This window comes from Episyrphus balteatus, chromosome 3, assembly GCF_945859705.1.
Source record: "Episyrphus balteatus chromosome 3, idEpiBalt1.1, whole genome shotgun sequence".
In the NCBI taxonomy this organism is placed as follows: domain Eukaryota; kingdom Metazoa; phylum Arthropoda; class Insecta; order Diptera; family Syrphidae; genus Episyrphus; species Episyrphus balteatus.
This window is the reverse complement of record NC_079136.1, coordinates 91548935-91568637: the sequence shown is the minus strand read 5'-3', so window position 1 is coordinate 91568637 and position 19703 is coordinate 91548935. Positions and strand designations below refer to the sequence as shown.

Below are 19703 nucleotides of genomic sequence, written 5' to 3'. Positions count from 1 at the left end.
TTTGTTTGTTTTTTTGTTTTCATGAGAAACTATTTAACCTTAATATTTATTGGATACCATTTCGTTGACTCGTACAAGAAATGATCTGATATTTTTAATATGCTTAATAACTTTTGTGTCCAATTTTTGTATTTATAAATATTTTTTTTCGTATAACTAATCAATTTTATACATCCATGATTAATGACGAATCCAAGCGAATCTCTTATTGTGTGTCATTTTATTTACATTTTTTTTTTCAGGCTTTAAAAGAGAATAAGATAGGAAATCGAAATGAAAAACAAATTGATCGGTTAATGCGGTAAATTATATTTTTGTAGGTATGAACATTTTATACATACACACACCCATTCCCAGGTTATATTGTGATGCGATGTCGGTCGTAGGTGTGCTATGCACCACTTATCTTTGCACATTTCTCTGTCCACCCACACGCTCATTGAATATTGCAGTCATCATAATGAATGCACTTTGCATTTTGTTATCTTTTACTTCAGTTGGATGTGGCACAATGGATGACTAACCTTATTCATTTCTTCTTTCTTTTTTCTTTCAGGATAGACCATACGCAGCGATGTCACACCAAACACGCCGGGGGCCGCCTGTAGAGTGTCCCTTGGCGTCTTTAGGTCGCAACACAACCGCCTTGGATACCCAACAGCAATATCATCATCCATTGAGCTCAAGTCCGCTTAATCCGCAAGTGTATCAAATGTCAAGGAAGTCTCCAGATCTTAGTATTGACACGGATGACATTATATACACATCTTCGTCGGTATCACAACAAGTTGGGGGAGAAAATCATCCCCATTGTGGGAACAATTTACCTGAGATGTTTCATTTATCACGAAGCTCTTCATCTTCCATGGAGCAAGCTTATGATATGCGACGAAATCCACAAGTCAATCAACAAAGCCGACATAGGCCAGTGCCACCAAGAAATTACACACCTATCGAGAGTTTACTACAATATCGGGAAGCGCGGACACCGAGTGCGTATATTCTTCCCGCTGCCGATAATAATGAGGACTCCAGCGATGGGCCTAAAGTTAATAGCGGGAATGGTGGGGTTAAGGTAAATGGCAGACGAAGTGTGCCACCAAATGCATCGTCTGTTGGAAGCGGGCAATATTTTCTGGAAAAGAAAATGGATCAATTGTATATTCAAAGTGCCATTCGGGGACTTCCTTTAGGATCGGAGGCCAATCATTTCCAAAATGAACGCTACTTCCTGGAGGACGATTTAAGAAATTTATGCGAATTTAATGGAAGTGATCGGTTGCATGGTATGTCAAAATTTACAATTATTACAATTTGTTTTCTAATTTGTAACTCAATTTCAGAATCACATTTGCTTCATAGACCATCGAGTCCGAGTGAGACTAGTGGTTCTGATCGTTATCTACTTGATCGAACACAGGGCTCACCAGCAGCATATACCAACGTCAATCAACAACGTGATTCCTCGTATTCCAATCATTCATCAAATGTCGGGCTTGACAAACGCTTCCACCCGTCAAAAGTGAAAAGTTTGTCTGAGGGCCTGTCTAATTTCGGTCGCTTCTCTCCGAGTTTGGATCAGGGTTATGCCACTTTGGTTTCTCCTTCACCAACTGGCCATCCAATACCGGGACCAGGACCATGGAGTAAAAAAGGACCTTGCCGGTCAGGCCCTGGCTTTGATCGGCTACCAGATGAGGCTGTATTGAAGATCTTGGGTTGGCTTGATAGCTGTGAATTGTGCAATGTTGCTAGAGTGTGTAGGCGTTTTGAAAATCTTGCATGGCGACCGGTTCTTTGGAAAATAATAACCTTGAAAGGTGAACATATAGGCGGAGACAAAGCTCTCAAAATGATATTCAGACAGCTATGTGGTCAAAGTAGAAATGGTTCGTGTCCGGATGTGGAGAGAGTAATGCTTTCGGATGGTTGTCGAATTTCTGATAAAGGACTACTTTTACTAACACGAAGATGTCCAGAACTGACGCACTTGCAACTACAAACTTGTATTAGTGTTACCAATCAGGCTTTGTGTGATGTCTTGACAAAATGCACAAATTTGCAACATTTAGATATCACTGGTAAGTTATACTTATATTTTTTCAAATTAAATTGATTAACGATTTTCTTAAAAATTTTGCAATTAAATGTAATTTCTCAAGTTTTTCTTAATATCTAAATTTAAAGTTTAAATGTTTCAATCTTTGGATTATTGGCTAATTATCTTCCCTTTCTCCCTATCGAAAGAAAGTCAGTTCCTCCCATATCATTACAATTTTCGAATTGTGAAATAAAAAAAAAATCCCTACTATGAACTAGACATTAGACTGTTTAAAAAAAAATAATTTTTTTTCGTTCATAGTTATATCGAAAATATTGTTGGAAATGACAAAAAAAAAATACTGTAAAAGTTACAGCCCTTAATATTAATATTAAGTACTGCCGCATCGCAAATTTCTATTTCCCATATGATTTACATGGGAAAGATTGTGTTTTTGAGTTTGGAATCTTATAACTTTTTAATGGTTCATCAAAAAAGCTAGATTATATCATTTTCTTGTATAAAATTGAACGCTCTACAAAAAATATTTCATTAATTTTTTTTGATAAACCGCTCCTTTTCGAAGTTATTCAACTTAACGCTTTAAAAAAAACACGTAGAAATTGGTCTCTGAACAAAGAAATAAAGTTATATTTGTTTTATGTAAGACCTACTTTCTTAACAACGCATAATTCACATTGATAATACAATCGTTTTGAAGAAACCAGCACGTTTTTCTAGTAGGGGAAAGGTGCGAACAGTGAGACACCTTTCTTTTAAATTGGTATATCTTAGAATTTTTCCAAGCTAGCTTAACCAAACTTTGAAGTCAGTTTAAGACATATTTTATCTTAATGTTGCAGAAAAAGTAGTAGTTGAATGAATGAGAGCATCACATTAGACTAAAATGTAAAAAAAAGTCAAAACGTCTCACTGTTTGCAAGGGTGCGATCAGTGAGACAAGGCTAAGGTGAACAGTAAGACTAACGGATAAAACCGAAACAAATTAACGAAAACGTCAAATAACATATAAACAATAAGTACCTATATAATTAATTAATTTATGTTACTCTAACCCATTTCTTCAAAAAAGCCGGAAAACTTGAAAGAAAAAACACCTCCAAATCATATTGAAATCATGTTTTAAAATCTATGTCTCACTGTTTACTTTTTGTCGTTTTTCGGAAAAGTATAAAATTACAAAAAACGAGAATGAATTCTAAGTTCATGATTTTTTTTATAAAAGAACATATAAATATGATGCATAATATGTTAAAAAAAGTTCTGTTCATTAACCTGATTCTTTTCTTGTTTGGGTTATACACTCTTTTCATAACACTCCAAAAACTACTTCCACCTGATTTTGTGTGATATTTTCCGGTGTAGGAAAATGGACAACTTTAATTCAATCATAACAAAATTAAAAGACGCAGATGGGGAAATAAACGTTTTGACAAAACTACAGTTACTGTGCTTGCTTTCAGAAAAGAGAAAAATGGATTGTCTCACTGTTCGCACTGTCTCACTGTTCGCACCTTTCCCCTACTAATTTTGAGATTTTGTAAAAGTCGAATTATTCACTCTCCATTAAATTTAAAGTCGCCATTTAAAATAGGAAATTTTAAAATTTGTATGCGATTTGACAGATTTTTCAGTTTTAATGGCGACTTTAAATATAATGGAGAGTGAGTGGCCTAATAGACTTATTTATAGGAAAACGCTATTTTTTTTCAAGCGTTCACAAATCAATGCATAAGAATAAGACGTATAAAGGCACTCTAAAACCATCGACAAAATTCTACTCATGTCGGTGCTACGATTTGAATTATTTGTCTTATTTATTTTTAACCATTATGAGCATCTGCGATCATACAAGTTCCAAATTTATAAAAGGGGTATTCATGAAACGTGTTAAATGTGTCAAAATTGTGTATAGGTTTGACAGTTCGTTTCCCATATTTACCATTTTATCAGATTTACCCAGAGTTTATACTGTTGCATGAATGTTGAATACCACTATAAATAAGAACTGCGCTAGTGTACAAAACATAGAAAGCAATGTTTTAAATTTTATTCCTAACGATTGAAGGGTAATTTTCGATTATTCATCATTATGAATATATTGAAAATAAAGATTTGCTTTGCTAATCATTTTAAATTGAGTTTTTTGTTTAACCTTTTCAGATTTTGTATGAATAGTTTTGTTTTAAGATGATAATCATCATTTTATAAAGCAATTACGTGTTGCTTTTTGAAAACTTACTTAAGAAAACGAAAAAATAAGAGTTTGAAAATTTGAAGATTCTCATTAGACCTACATATGTAGAACAAAATCTTTATATGTATGTAGAAAAATAGTAATTGTATCCTCTACAAGTTAATGTATGATACCTAACCCCGTCCTTCTGGACCCACATCTTTTCAAGACATTCATTTAATGACTTTTTAAGAATGCTAATTACAGCAATATTATAGTCAGCTAATTGCAAAATTTTAACATAAAACTTTTACTTATTTCTCACATTTCAAAACCCTTAATCTTCTATATATACCTACATTTATATGTTATTTATTTGCAAATATTTTTAAATTCTCCAAGAAAAAGGTGTTTCTTTCTTTGTTTGAAAGTAAAATGTACAATTTGAGAAGCTTTAATAATTTGTTATTCTTTTTAATTTCTAGGTTGCACTCAAATCATAAATGTAAGCATTAATCCAGGACTAGAACCACCCAGAAGACTCCTATTACAATACTTGGATCTTACCGATTGTACTGCCATAGACGATATTGGCCTTAAAGTTGTCGTCAAAAACTGCCCACAGTTGGTCTTCCTGTATTTGAGACGATGCATTCAAATAACAGGTATTGTCATTAAATTTAAATTTGTTTTGGGTAATTCTTAAATGTCAATTTAATCTTTCACTTCAGATGCCGGTTTAAAGTTTGTGCCAAGTTTTTGCATTGCCCTGAAAGAGCTTAGCGTTTCTGATTGCCTTAGTATCACGGATTTCGGTCTTTACGAACTAGCTAAGCTGGGAGCAGCTTTGCGATATCTTTCAGTTGCTAAATGTGACCGAGTCTCTGATGCAGGATTAAAAGTAATTGCACGACGATGTTATAAGCTTCGATATCTAAATGCTCGCGGTTGTGAAGCAGTCAGTGATGATTCAATAACAGTTTTGGCTAGATCTTGTCCTCGATTACGTGCTCTGGATATCGGAAAGTGTGATGTTAGTGATGCTGGCCTAAGAGCTCTTGCTGAGAGTTGCCCAAATTTGAAAAAGCTTAGCTTACGAAATTGTGATATGATTACGGATCGAGGAGTTCAATGTATCGCATACTATTGCAGAGGATTGCAACAGCTCAATATACAGGATTGTCAAATTTCAATTGAGGGCTATAGGGCAGTGAAAAAGTATTGCAAGAGGTGTATAATAGAGCACACAAATCCAGGCTTCTGTTGAGATCACAGTCTTATTATATAGGTTTAAATCCATTGAAGCTGTATACGAGTAGAAGAAATGAATGTCTGAATGTGAAACTATGAATATGCAATGGTGGAAAGTAGAATTGTTAAAAAAAAAAAACAAGCTGTTGTTTTGTTTATCTATTATAACTATTGTATTTGAAAATGTGCAAATTTAGTTCAAATATTAGAAGAAAATATTTTTTAATATGTATTTAATTTCATTATATTGATAAAGTCTATTAAAAAAATGTCGTATAAATGTTGATTTAAATATGTTTCTTGTAAAGTTTTTATTATTTCTAATTTTTCTCTTTCTGCCAATATATTTAAATATTATTTATTTATTAGTTGAAATTATAAACGATTTTCTTGTAAATATCTTTGAAATTCTATTTTTGAAATAAATTAAATACTAACGTAATAAATAAATTTAAGTAATAAATTGTATAATGTTTTAACAGAACATAAAAATGAAAAACGTAGTTTGATTTTTTTTGTTTCAATTATTTATCTTCTCTTTAGTTGTTGGAGTCTCTCACAGAAAACGAGATAATAAGACCACAAAACTGAGGGTAACAATCGTTAGTAAAATTATTATAAATAAATGATGACATTATAGATGTTTTTTGGGCATTGCTATCCGCATCCGCAGTTTCTAAGTTCAACAGGGACGAAGTATTTGCCTTTGAAAAACAAAAAAAAGGTGGTTTTAATTCTCATCCTTAAAAAAATAGACTATATCTTTTACAATATTTGAAGATACCATAAAAGATACAAATTTGTGAACCGTCTGTAAGCAACAATAACACTGGTCAACAAAATTAAACTTTTTTTTTGTTACAGAAACCAAGGTATACTTTTCTATAGGATTTTGGTGTGCTAAGCTCGAATCCGAAGTCAAAAAAATTCTATCACATCACGTTTTTGAGATAGTCCCGTTAGAAAATCGAAAATTCCGCTTTTTACCAGTTTTCGAGATTATTTCTTAGCTTTTGGTTATTTGTTTTAAATAAATTTGTAACGGTTTCTAGTAGAACTAAATCTTGTCTTTCTAAATCCGTTTAAATCTTTTAAAAATTTCTTTTCTTCGTTGAGAAATCTGAAGTTGAAATCAACGTGTTTGGTATATCTTATGTTTATTTACTTTTAATAGCGAATCTCGAAAAGTTCTTTGCCAATCGCTTTCAAATTTTGACACAACGTTTCGTTTACATTCCATTAAGTTCTTGTCTTGTTTTTAACAAGAAAAAAATTATATTTTTCTCACTAGTAATTATTTAGTATAACTTATCTGACACAGTCACGCTTTGATGTATCTCACCGCGATTCACCACTTTCGCAGATATAAAAACTTGCAAGATTCAAAATAGAACGTTGTGTCAAAATTTGAAAGCGATTGGCAAAGAACTTTTTGAGATTCGCTATTAAAAGTAAATAAACATAAGATCAAACACGTTGATTTCAACTTCAGATTTCTCAACGAAGAAAAGAAATTTTTAAAAGATTTAAACGGATTTAGAAAGACAAGATTTAGTTCTACTAGAAACCGTTACAAATTTATTTAAAACAAATAACCAAAAGCTAAGAAATAATCTCGAAAACTGGTAAAAAGCGGCATTTTCGATTTTCTAACGGGATTATCTCAAAAACGTGATGTGATAGAATTGTTCTGACTCCAGATTCGAGCTCAGCACCCAAAAAACCTATAGAAAAGTATATCTTGATGTCTGTAACAAAAACCTTGTTGACCAGTGTAATTAGTTTTTAGTAATATAAATTAATTTTCACAAGAAACAATTTGAATGAATTTTACTTGAAATACCTATAATTTATAAACACACAAAGTATAAATGATGATAAACAAAAATTTCCTTACCGTCCGAGTCCCGAACATTTTTACTGTTGTAAAAGAAATTTATTGACTATTTTTAAGCTTTTAATTTAATTTATTTAATTAAATTCATGGTTTTTGCACACTCTTTGTTCGTTACCTCTGACGGTCGATTTAGTTTAAGTCGACTCGTGTGAAGGTAAGCCGCTCCGCTAGTGTCTAAAGTCGCAATTCTCATAGTAGAGTACTACACTCAGGGAAAAAATTGTTATTTTGTAACTATTTGCATATTCACTTTATAGAATTCGATGAAATTTGTCGAATAACTATTTTTTGACAGAAAACAGTTACAAAATAGTTAAAAATGACTATTATAATAGTCACATGCATTCATGCAATAACAAAATAGTTAAAAATAACTATTAAAATAGTTAAAATTGACTATGCCGTAGTATTCACGTAACTATTAAAATAGTCATTTTTAACTATGTATTTTGTTCAAAGTTAGAAATAACTATTATAATATTCACATGCCAAAGCAAAATAGTAGTAACTATTTTGTATAGTTACAGAAAACAAGATGTCGTAGATATAGTAACAGATGACAAAATATCGAAGCCTTGCCAGTGTGAGTACAAGTTTCAAGTCGTTTCCGTTTGGGTACAAAAATGGAGACTTTTGTTTGAAATGATTTAAACCAGTTGTTCGTATAATTCTTTTTAAACAAAGTCTATATTTTCGAGGAAAACCAGTGTCAAATAATACAATTTTTTTAGGATATTACTCCAAATAAAAGTAAGAAATTAAATAATTTATTAACTGTTCAAATTTATTAACTAATTTTTCAGTGAAACAAAAAACAATTATGAACATGGAGTGCATCCAAGCTGCCAAATTCCGTGAGTCCTTATTTTAGACATAGTACCTATAAAAAACGATTCTAAATAGAAAAAAGAACTATTTAATAAAATAAACATTTTTTTATTTTTATATAATAAGCGGAGGGAGATATACCACAACCCATCCCCTCCTTCTGTAAACAAAAAATGCATTGTAGATATATAAACCCATAGCACCTCCCTCCATCTGACAATTTAAATAGTCACAAATAACTATTTTAATAGTTATGTAAAATTGACTATTTAAGCCTAGTATGCTGCTGATGCGAAACGAAAAATTTTCAAGTCTCCAAAGTCTACAACGAAAATGCTAACAAAAAAAAATATCATCGAGTATTCTGTCCAAGTCAAAATAAAAAAATTCAAAATTAAATAATTTAAAATCAAGAAAAATCAAGAGAAAATAATTTTTAGAGCAAGAAATTAATGAATTTATAGTGAAAAAACCGTCAACACTGCTCTTGAGACAAGAAAAATGCACAGGACAGTAAAAAGTAAGTGACAAATGAGTGAAAACTCTCCAATTTTTCGCTAGAGCTGCGTACTGAAAAAAGAAAAGCAAAACGAAATTTTCCGTTTAGGATTTCATTAACGAAATTTTGTATGGAAAATTTCTTTTCGCTTCAGCAGCGTACTAGGCTTTAAAATACGCAGATCGAGCTAAATTTTAGCTCCCATACAAATAATCGAAAAAAATTAGGCGAGCTAAATTTATTCCATACAAATTATCTATAACTTGTATGGAAACTTTATCTCGGCTAAAATTTAGTTCAATCTGCGTACCAGGCTTTTAACTTAAAATTTTGGGCAAAAAAACGTATCGATTTTTTGTTCTGTAAAGCCTGCCCCACAAACAATTTTGGTTCTATAAAGCTTTACAAATGCAATTGTTGCTTCTATAAAGCATTATAAAAGCAAAATTGTTAGTAGGGTGGTATGCAGCTCGAGCTAAATTTTAGCTCCCATACAAATTATCGAAAAATTTTAGCCGAGCTAAAACCTATCCCATACAAATTATCGATAACTTCCCAACTAGCACAGCAGCTTCTGTAAATTGAAATCTCGCAGGTTCTATTTTTTATACAGCTTGTATTGAGCTTGCTTCAGAATTTAACTGCTTATAGAAGTTCGGACTTGTTTAACAACTTCTAATAAGTTGTTTAAATACTGTTAAAGAAACTTAAACGAAGAAAGCTTGTTTTTCTTATAAGCCTGTTTAATGAATTTATAGAAGCCTTACAGAAATGACCACGTTTTGTATTTGATTTTTGGTTTTGATATTTAATAATCTAGCTCGGACATTTTTTGGTTTTGACATTGAATAATTTAGCTCGGACATTTTTTTGCTATTTGAACTGATTAAGTTTTTGATTTCATTAATGAATATACTAGGATGGCCGAGCGGGTAGAGTGGTGGACTACCACCAAGCAGATACGGAGTTCGATTCCTGTGTGTGGTAAAAAAATTATATACTTTTAAAATTATTATTAATAGATATACTAAAAACTAATAGAATGTTATATATAATATCAGATCAAAAGATAAAATTCATGATTTAAAACCAGTTAAAAAAGAATTCTTTTTTGTAGTTGTTTTTTTTTTTTTAAATTTCGATAAGCCTGTATTAAAGAGCTATACAAGCTCTTCCGAAGCTATCTGTCAAATCTCAAAGCTTCGGTAGAGCTTCGGTAAAGCTTCGTTTAAGATCCTTATAGAGAGTCAAACTTGTATAACGTTCTCCTTTTTCCATGCCCAACAACCTTACTAAAGTTTAAAAGAAGCTGAAATGTAGCTTTTGTAATACCTTAACCGAAGCTGAAATGTTAGCTGGGTTGTATGGGAATTTTATCTGAACAGCGTACCAGGCCAGGCCATAGCTGTTAAAAGTTATTTTTATTTTCAAAACACCCTATGAGCTATGCTTGTAAACAATGCAGCCAACTTCAATGATTAAAAAAAAAAACATTCAAAAACATCTGACAAATGTCAAATAAAATTGCAGGTTAAATTCGATTGTGTAATGTCAAAAAAAAAAATCCGATAAAAACTATACCGAAATTAATATAATAAAAATTAAGTTCCTCAATAGAATCAAATTTAATTAAAATAATTTACAATATAACATGGCCAAGTACCTAGCTCAAATCATTGTTCTTGGAGGACAAGCAATTGGTCGCGCATTTGCCAAAGCTCTCAGACAAGAAATCCAAGCATCACAAGAAGCGGCTAAGCGTGCTGGTGGTGGTCAACAAGGACAAAATAGAGCTGCTGCAAATGCAAGAACAGGTACGGAAACGCATTCTTTGATTCCAAAAAGGTTCATTGGTTTATATTAAAATATATTCCAGGAATGACACTAGAAGAGGCCAAACAAATACTCAACTTAAACGACCTGAAACCAGAAGAAATTCAAAAAAGTTTCGAACATCTATTCCAAATGAATGACAAAGCAAAAGGCGGTTCATTCTACCTACAATCGAAAGTCTTCCGAGCAAAAGAGCGCATCGATCAAGAACTAGCAGAAAACAAACCTAAGAACAAAGATGCCAGAACGCCGCCCGAGAACCGATGAAATAGATTATTGTTTTATCTTTGTCATTAGTGGACTGACTTATTAGTTTTTTATTATCAGTTAGCTCTGTGAATATGAATTTTATTTTAGATGAATTGTATATTTGAGCAAGGTGTTCAACACTTTGTTGTAGGTACCATGATTTTAAGTTTGTGCTTTGCTTTATTAAAAGACGTTTTCAATTGAATGCATTTAGTTTTTTTTGGCTGTTGGAGATATTTTTAGATATTTGTGGTGAAATTGTTTATCCCATTTAAGGGTGTTTTATATTTTCATATATAATTCAGTTTCTTTCGTCAGCTATCTACATTATACATACATATTATGTACCTATTCAATTGTTTTCAAAATATTTTTGGCAAAGTGATTAGAAGAAGCAGGATTTTTATTGAATTTTTAATCATACGTTGAATTTTTTACTGAGCCCTTTTGTGAGTTTCACGCGAATAAGATTACCCCAAAGCCGGAAAAGTTTAATTTCACTTTTCCTCTATCGTGCGTTTCGGGCGAAAAGTTGCTCTCGCCCCGAAAACCTCGTATTTGAACTTTTTTATGGTAATACGCCTGGTAATCAACAGCACATAACACTAGTTTAGCGATAAATGATATTTCGTTTTGGGTGAAACACAATGGCTCAAAATTTTAAACGATTAAGTAAATAGCTAAAGCCATTAGTTTAGTATTTAGTTTAGTTAAACAATAAGGTTGATTAAATACTTATGTGCATGCTAGAAAATGGGTATAATACTGTGAAAGAGCCTGGGTAAAAAACTGAAACGCAGTAATAAGTGTAACATTTTAGAATAAAAATGTAGGACCTAAATTATTAAAGGTTCAAAAAAAGAACATACAATTCGTTTTTTTTTTTTTTAAGGAGAAAAAAATAACGTCTTTAATCAAAACAAGTATGCAATTTTATTGTTTTTATTAAGATGCATTTATAGAAAAAAATGTTTTCAAATCGTTAGGGACGTATTTTTAAAAAGTTACTTATGGCGTTTTCGATTGGCAGTCCGGAAGCGTCCGGAATCATTCTGAAAGCGTTTTATTCGTACAAAACTGACAGTTTTGTGTGAATAAAATTTTTTCAGAATGATTCCGGACGCTTCCGGACTGCCAATCGAAAACGCCATTATATAAAGTTTTTTTATAAATATTTTTTTGGAAACAAAAAAAATGAATAAAAATTGGTTTGCCATTTTGTAGTAATTATTAATCAAACTAAAATCTGAAAAAAATATTGCATGTCATCTTTTCAAAAACAAATCAATTTTATGTTTATATCCCAAAATTATTGTTTTCAAAGTAATAGGTATCTAAATGCAATATCCCTTTAGGCTGTAACTCTTTATACAGACTTCCTGGACACACTTTTTTTTTTCTTCTATGATCGTTGTCATGCCTTATTGTTATCTCAACTTTTTTTGTGTATAATGCATAACTTGATATAATGTATGTACATCTAGTAACTATATCGGAAGTAAAAAAGTACCTAGTATAGCTTTGCGATGCGAGCGCGAACTAAGGGAAAATTAGGTCTAAAATCTACTGGTACAAAAAAATGCAAAATAATAGCATGCCATTGGCCTTAGTGAAGGAACAATACAAAACCGGGAGACTTGCTCCCTATAATGTGATGCAGATATTTAGACATTTTTCGATTTCAAACGAATCATGCTTCGAGGTGTGCTTCCAGCCGATAAAAAACTCTTTGATTCGTATGAAATCGCACAAATTTCCGATCAGAAGGATACTTTGCTGGGGACGATTAATCTTTGAAAGTGTCCAAAATTGTTTAAGAAGTCGAAACTTCAGTTTAAGTCAATTAGGTAACACATCCAATTTCTTGGACGACGACGAATTGCATCACTTTCATACTAAACTATCGCCCGATAGATTTTTTTTAGTTTTCGGTAGCTCTTAAATACAAATTATTTTTATTACGGCCGATTTCTTCACAGAGTCCTAACGCTAATACCGGTCCTAGTCCTAAAGTTAGTACTCAAGTCAGTACCAACTCATTTCTTCACCCAAGTACTAGGTCCTAAAACTGTCAATTTAGGACCGAGTACTAGTTAGGACATGGTCGTAGCTAGCTCCTCAAAATCGATTAGTACCTCGTTATTATACCAATCGTTAGTACTCAGATCGGTACCTTAGTACTGTCAAATACTTCAAGTTACAAATCGTCGGCCTCATAAGGAAACCTCGTAACTCCCAAAATCAAAATTTTTTCAGGAGAGACGAAATAGTAGAGAGGCTACAGAGTAGTTGGGGAGTAAAGTGCTGTGCAAAATTTGAATTTAAGCCATTTAGAGTTTTCGGAATGACTTCACATTTTCTGGGTTGCTCCGCTGACATATTTTCTAAGAAATTGCATTCAAAAGTAATTTTCGAAAAAAGTTGAGTTACGAGGTTTCCTTATGAGACCGACGAAATATAGTTTTTTTTTTAAAGGAAGATAATTGCGAGCAACTGCTTCATTTAATTTATTTTTGATCCTAAGGAGTTATAATTTTTCATTTTCCTCGATCATTTAAAATACCAACTTAATCTATTTCCAAGTAAAACTTTATTTTTGTAATCAAATCAAACAAGAAAAGACAAAACTATATAACTCGAAAACGACACAACTAATTATTTAAAAATAAAAAAAACTTAACAAATACGATGATACAATGATGTTGTTAATCTTGCAAATTTTGTACTTCCACAGTCGTTGTATGCGTTTTAAATCCACCAAAAATAGTTTATGTTTTCAATCTGTAACACCTCCTTGAACGATTTGTAAAATTATCCTCCTCTTTGGATCATATGAGAACCCATTATTTTTGAAAACATCCGATTGATAGAATTCCTTAATATTTTCAATATTCAATTGCTTAGCACGATCAAGAAAATCACGTTCCATGATCTCAACATGAGTTGCATTGGGTCCTTCCTTACATCGAATATAGGCCAATTGATCCAAAGTCAATTGACGCAGTACAAAGAACAGTAACTCCGAATAGTCTTTCTGGAATGACAAGAATCTCTGGAATGTATTCTGCATCTTTTTCATAACACTGAATTTTTGTGCTTCAATGAAGCTCTCCAACATCATACGTATGGCCATGTTAACATCGGATTCTTGAACATTCTCACGCAAATGCATTCGTGCATGAGCCTCAGACATTCGAATGACACTTTCAATGTGACGTACTGTGATTGGTAAAGAGCCAGTAGCAAAAGATTCTTGTCGCAGTTGCGAGTACATTTTTGCAATTTTATCTTCATCGATATTCTAGAAAGAAAAAAAAAAAAATCAAAGAAAGAAACCTAAAGATACAAATTTTATTTTAACTTACAGTTAGTTTAGGACGCACATTCTCCTTAGAATAGACAATATACTGACGAAGAACTTCTTGTGGAATCTCATCAATACCACTGGCCCGTGTCTCATCGTGAACTTCCTCACTCGACGGATGATGCCTTATATGCGAACTAACAACAAACTTTGCCAAATGCTCGTCCTTCATTGGATCAAATTCATCTTTAACAACACAAAGAACATCAAAACGTGATAGAATCGGTTCCGATAGATTTACATTCTCAGAGAATGTTAAACTGGGATCATAACGCCCACCAATTGGATTGGCAGCAGCAATTACTGTACAACGAGCTTGTAGAGAAGTTACTATGCCAGCTTTCGATATCGAAATCGATTGCTGTTCCATAGCTTCGTGAATTGATGTCCGATCTTGATCGTTCATTTTGTCGAATTCATCAATCAAACAAACACCTTGATCAGCTAAGACTAATGCTCCCGCTTCCAGTGTCCATTCCTTAGATACTGGATTCCTTCGTACGTAAGCTGTCAAACCGACAGCACTGGCACCCTGACCAGTTGTGAAAACCGCTCTGGGAGCAATTTTCTCTACATATTTAAGAAACTGCGACTTTGCTGTTCCAGGATCTCCACATATAAGCAAATTAATATCCCCACGAACCTTGTGCTTATCTCCAGGATTCTTAGATTCTCCTCCAAACAAAGCCAATGCCAAAGCTCGCTTGATATAATCATGTCCATAGATAGATGGAGCTATGCTGGTAATAATGCGTTCGGCAATTTTCGGATCCTTACTTAACTTTTGGATAGTGACAATATCTTCGTCTGTCAACGACTGTACAACTTGCTTACTATCCTTCACCACAACATGATTGGCAATAATCACAGTGGCAAACACTGGAAATCCTTGATCGGTATTAAGTGAACCATCATAATTATTGGTATATATACCAGTTACTTCTAATTCATCTCCAGGCTTGCATAGATCACACAGATCAGCCAAGAGAATAACATCTTTGCTTCTGGGAATACGACCAGCTGGAATTCGACCAGGTGATTCTTGCAAAGTGATCTTTTGATAGTTTCGATAGAGTGTCTGTTCCATGTTAATAGAGAACGGACCCATACTTTGACATTCTGGACATGAACCAGGCTTAACCTCTGAATTTTGAGACTGAACAAATGGACCAAGAACATAACCACACTTGACACAATCATATTTGATGACTGACAATTGTGGCATTACTCCAGTTGTTGATGTAACAACACCCAGAGTTCGAACCAATTGATTCAAATGAAGTTTTCTAAAAGTACGAAGTTCTTCAATCAGTGGCAACTCTGAGATACGAACATGAATTTCTGTGGTAACACGCTCATAAGTTGGAAATATACTCAATACCATTTCTTTGGCAACTTTGTCAAATATCTCCAACATTTGAAAAGGTGCTTCGGGTAGAAAATAAGCCAAAACATGTTCTTTGTTAGCCAAATCAGTGTAAGACACTACAAAAGAAGACTTATTTTGTTCGCACATTCGTCGAATGCGATCACGATATGTGTAAGCACCTCGTTCATCAACAAATGTACGTAAGAAACTTTGGAAACGATTGGCAATTTCTGTTCTTGGACCCAACATTGAAACCCACTCTTTAGTTGAGTGTCCTTTGGTATCTTCGAGATTTTCAATCGATTCTACCATTTCGACATCTTCTTCAACCTCACCGATTGCAGCTTTTTCGCCAGCACGACGTTTAGCTCGAGGGCCGGCATCATCGTCTTCGTCGTCATCGAAGACTAAATCACGATCATCACGATGAATTCCTTGTGCACGATCACGACGACGCATTTCCGCCTCGGCTTCGCGACGTTCTCCTTGAGACAAATCATCGTAATCCTCTTCGTCGTCGAGGAGATTTGGATCGTAGCGATCTAATTCGGGCATTGGTCGATAATCATTTTCCATGTTGTCGCCGAAGAGTTCTTCGCCATCTTCCTCTTCTTCATCGCGAATTGTATGATCGCCGAGGATTTCGTCTTCATTTTCGAATGGTTCAAAGTCACCAACGGGAGAGGTCATAGCTGCACGCAAATCACGACGCTCGATAGCGTCGCTGGGTGTTGCTGGAGGTGGAGAACTTAGTGGGTCCTGAAATGGAAATTTTGATGGGGTTTTGTTGGAAAAAAAATTGTTGCATTTTACTTACCGACATATTTATAGTTTGTATGTGAAGTGTAAGAAATATTTAATCAAAAAAATTATATTTATAATATAAATTATTGAATTTGGTTATCTTATCGAATGAAACTTTAAAATAAAATAATTAATTTGTGGATAAGAAAATTCACAAATTTCGAATATATCAACAAATCCAAAATGCAGATGGTAGCGGTTGTTTTGGCGGCAAAATTGTGACATTTACTTATTTACCTGGTGGGAAAGTGGAGCGCTGATAGCGGTTGAAAGTAATAATAAGTGATGACAAACTATCGGATAAAGAAAAAAACTGAAGAATTTTACTTAACACAGTGCTTTGTATATAAAATCTATAGTACTATCATGAAGTGAAATTTTTTAGTTTGTTCGCTACCTGAGTGGTCCCGAGGGCGCTTAGATCGAATTTAATAATGAGAGTAAGGAGATGAGATATACATTTCTGTTTGAAATTTGACATAGTTTTTAGTTCGTTCGCTCGCTTACTTTTTTGGTGGCGCTGCTTTTTTTCATGATAGTACTATAGATTTTATATACAAAGACCCAATGTACCTACATTTTTTTTTTTTGAAAAACTTGCTTTTGAGGGAATTTTTTGACAAAAACTATGTACATGGTGCACAACCTAAGGGCCAGTTGTACAAACGTGGATCAGCCTCGGTTCACGAATTAATTCAAAGATTTCGGTGGATTAGCTGTGGGTTAACTTTGGTTCAAGCTTGGATTTAGCTATTTTAACATGTATGGATCTTGAACCAGTGCTAAACCTCAGCTTTTACCACCGATTTCAGAAGATAAATATTTGTGCAACACCCGACAAACAATTTTTGTTCTATAAAGCTTTACAGATGCAATTATTGCTTCTGTAAAGCATTATAGAAGCAAAATTGTTATCTATTGTTGTTGTCATCGCATTTTGAAGCGTGCATTTTGAAATTAGGAAGCAACTTTTTTTCAGATTTTTTTTTCACTAAAAATATGAACAACCTTGAGACAAATAATACTACGTTTCCACCTACCCTAAATCCGAGATTTAGCGAAGTAGATTTAGCATAAATCTCGAGTTTTATTCTAAATCTCGGATTGAAAGTAGCTGAACCCAAATCTGAGATTTAGCGAAGTAGATTTAAAATTAATCTCGAGATTTATTCTAAATCTACTTAGCTAAATCTCGGATTTAGCGTAGGTGGAAACATAGTATAAGCTCAAAACCTGGTACACACTTGTGAAGAAAGTCGTTAATCCATACAAATTGGTATTTTGTGTTCACCCGTGAACGCGTTCCTGTCAACAATGTTGGAGAAAAAAAGTGGAAAGTTTTGCTTCACGAGCGATTAAGTAGTTCCACCTTTCACGTGCAAAATGTACGGGAATCTCTTTCACACCGATGAGTTAATTAAAATTTTTAATTTTAGCATGAGTTTTTATGACTCCCTTATATTTTTTCGAGGAAATGAATTTAAAAATTGAAGAAAAAAAGGAATAGGTATATTTTGTTGATTGTGTGCGTGTTCGTGTTCGATAACAGAATTAACATTATACGTTCCTAGATCAAAGTTGAAATTTTCTAACAAAATCTAACAAAAACAAATCGTCGCCTCAATAAAATAATGTCGTATGTTACATTCGGCTACTTTTGGGAAAACGCAATTAAAGTTCCAATTTTTTTTCTCGAAAACTGTACGGTGAATTTTTTTAGAAATATCATGACATATACAGAAAATATTTGTCTATTGAATTATGTTAGAATTATTTAAATATTCCAATCCAGAAACAAATAATAGTCAATTTTCTCCAATATGCCGATGTCGTATGTTACGTTTTCACAGAAACTATTTGTTAGCCAAACACATACGACAATTTGATGACACATACGACAAAAATAAGCAAAGTTTTATTCGACACTTGTTTGCGACATACGACAAATAGCGTTAAATTCAACGCGAAAAACAAATAACTAACGTTAATTTATTAACTTTTTAAAATCACATTGGCTCTTGGTAATAACCCGAGTTTAGCAAAACTCGATTTTAACAAAAACATCAATGGTAAAATAACATACCTACATCTAACTTCTAAACAATTGGTTTAGAAGCAGTTCACCTATAAAATGATAGAACTTTTTTAAATTGGAAGTAAGATGTATGTTTTATTTTTTGTTAAAATAGAGGTTTCGCTTAATTCGGGTAGGTATATTACTATGGGTTATTGACTTCACAACAAAATTCTTTCCTAAAGATAAAATCACATAAATAGAAAAAAAAAAATAAAAGGTACATTATTTTTAAAGCAATTTTAGAACTAATGAGATCACATCAGTTTACTAAAATTAAGTTATGGGGACTTTTCACGAGTCGATTTTTGCCGTGTGGCTAAGCTTTTCGACCCGAGTGAACGTAAGTCGCAGGCGACTAAAGTGACAAATCCCCATAGAAAAATCCAAGTCGACCGACATATCGTGCGGCTAAAATCGACTCGTGAAAAGTCGGCATTACTTTTCAAGTTGAATTAAAATTATTACAGTTTTAAGATAGCATGATAAAAGCTTCATACAAATTTCGTAGGGCCAAGTTTTCATTGTCACTGGATTCGAAACATTGGGGGAACCTAAAGGATCGGCATCAAAGAATTCATCTTCCAATATTTCGTTACGTATGCTAAATTAATAAAATCATAAAACCACAATTTTATGCAATTTGTATGCAAATAGAGCATAAAGCTCCTCGGATAAACTTGGCACAGGTCGACTCGCCCGACCTGCTCGACATCTTGATTGCAACTGAAATTACACTCGTCAGTGTATTTCCTTATGGGACAAACGACAAACGTTTACTGAAATTCCAGTAAAATATTGTTGTATGTGTTGCAAAACAGCACATACCACAATTATTTACCGAACTAAGAAAAACAGATTTGTATGAAAAAATTGTAGTATGTGATAATTTTTGTCGTATGTGCACGTTTTCTGTGCACTTACGACAAAAAGCTACTGAAAATGTTTGTAAACCTACACATACGACAAAATGCATAGCGATTATTTCGGAAACGGATACAGATATCGAAAAACGGATTTCACAGAATGAAGGAGAAAAAATCAATTAGCAAAACTGCATTCAAATCTCAAAACCTCAATTTTGCACATACGACAATATTTTATTTAGGGCCAGTTGTACAAATATTTAATCCGTGGATCAGCAACTTTTATCTTGTGAAATCTGTAGTAAAGATGAGTTTTAACACTGGTTCAAGGTCCATATATGTAAAAATAGCCACATTCATGCTTGAACCGAAGTTGACCCGCAGCTAATCCGCCGAAATCGGCGGGTTAAATTCCTGAACCAAGGCTGACC

General features: G+C 33.2%; 3 protein-coding genes across 7 annotated transcripts in view; 2 read left to right on the top strand and 1 right to left on the bottom strand.

The window, feature by feature from the left end:
* LOC129914159 (F-box/LRR-repeat protein 7) overlaps positions 1–5844 on the top strand; it is a 242530-nt gene extending 236686 nt beyond the window's left edge. For 4 of the 5 annotated variants that reach the window (XM_055993262.1, XM_055993259.1, XM_055993260.1 and 1 more), the window contains 4 exons: positions 557–1286; positions 1344–2081; positions 4724–4903; positions 4970–5844. In XM_055993262.1, the coding sequence (XP_055849237.1) occupies positions 575–1286; positions 1344–2081; positions 4724–4903; positions 4970–5505 (2166 nt within the window). In that variant the 5' untranslated portion in view covers positions 557–574 and the 3' untranslated portion in view covers positions 5506–5844. Of the gene's footprint in view, positions 1–227; positions 321–556; positions 1287–1343; positions 2082–4723; positions 4904–4969 lie in introns of those variants that run through there. The other variant, XM_055993263.1, reaches the window with a different exon arrangement.
* Positions 5845–10234: 4390 nt separating this feature from the next.
* Positions 10235–11000, top strand: LOC129914199 (mitochondrial import inner membrane translocase subunit Tim16). The gene is made up of 2 exons (XM_055993330.1): positions 10235–10527; positions 10590–11000. Exons 1-2 carry the CDS (start codon positions 10365–10367, stop codon positions 10811–10813), a joined length of 387 nt encoding a protein of 128 aa, XP_055849305.1. The 5' UTR covers positions 10235–10364; the 3' UTR covers positions 10814–11000.
* Positions 11001–13366: 2366 nt separating this feature from the next.
* Positions 13367–16282, bottom strand: LOC129915642 (DNA replication licensing factor Mcm2). Its single transcript, XM_055995283.1, has 2 exons — positions 14161–16282; positions 13367–14096 (listed from the first exon to the last, which is right to left on the bottom strand). Exons 1-2 carry the CDS (start codon positions 16216–16218, stop codon positions 13572–13574), a joined length of 2583 nt encoding a protein of 860 aa, XP_055851258.1. The 5' UTR covers positions 16219–16282; the 3' UTR covers positions 13367–13571.
* Between the last annotated feature and the right edge of the window lie 3421 nt (positions 16283–19703).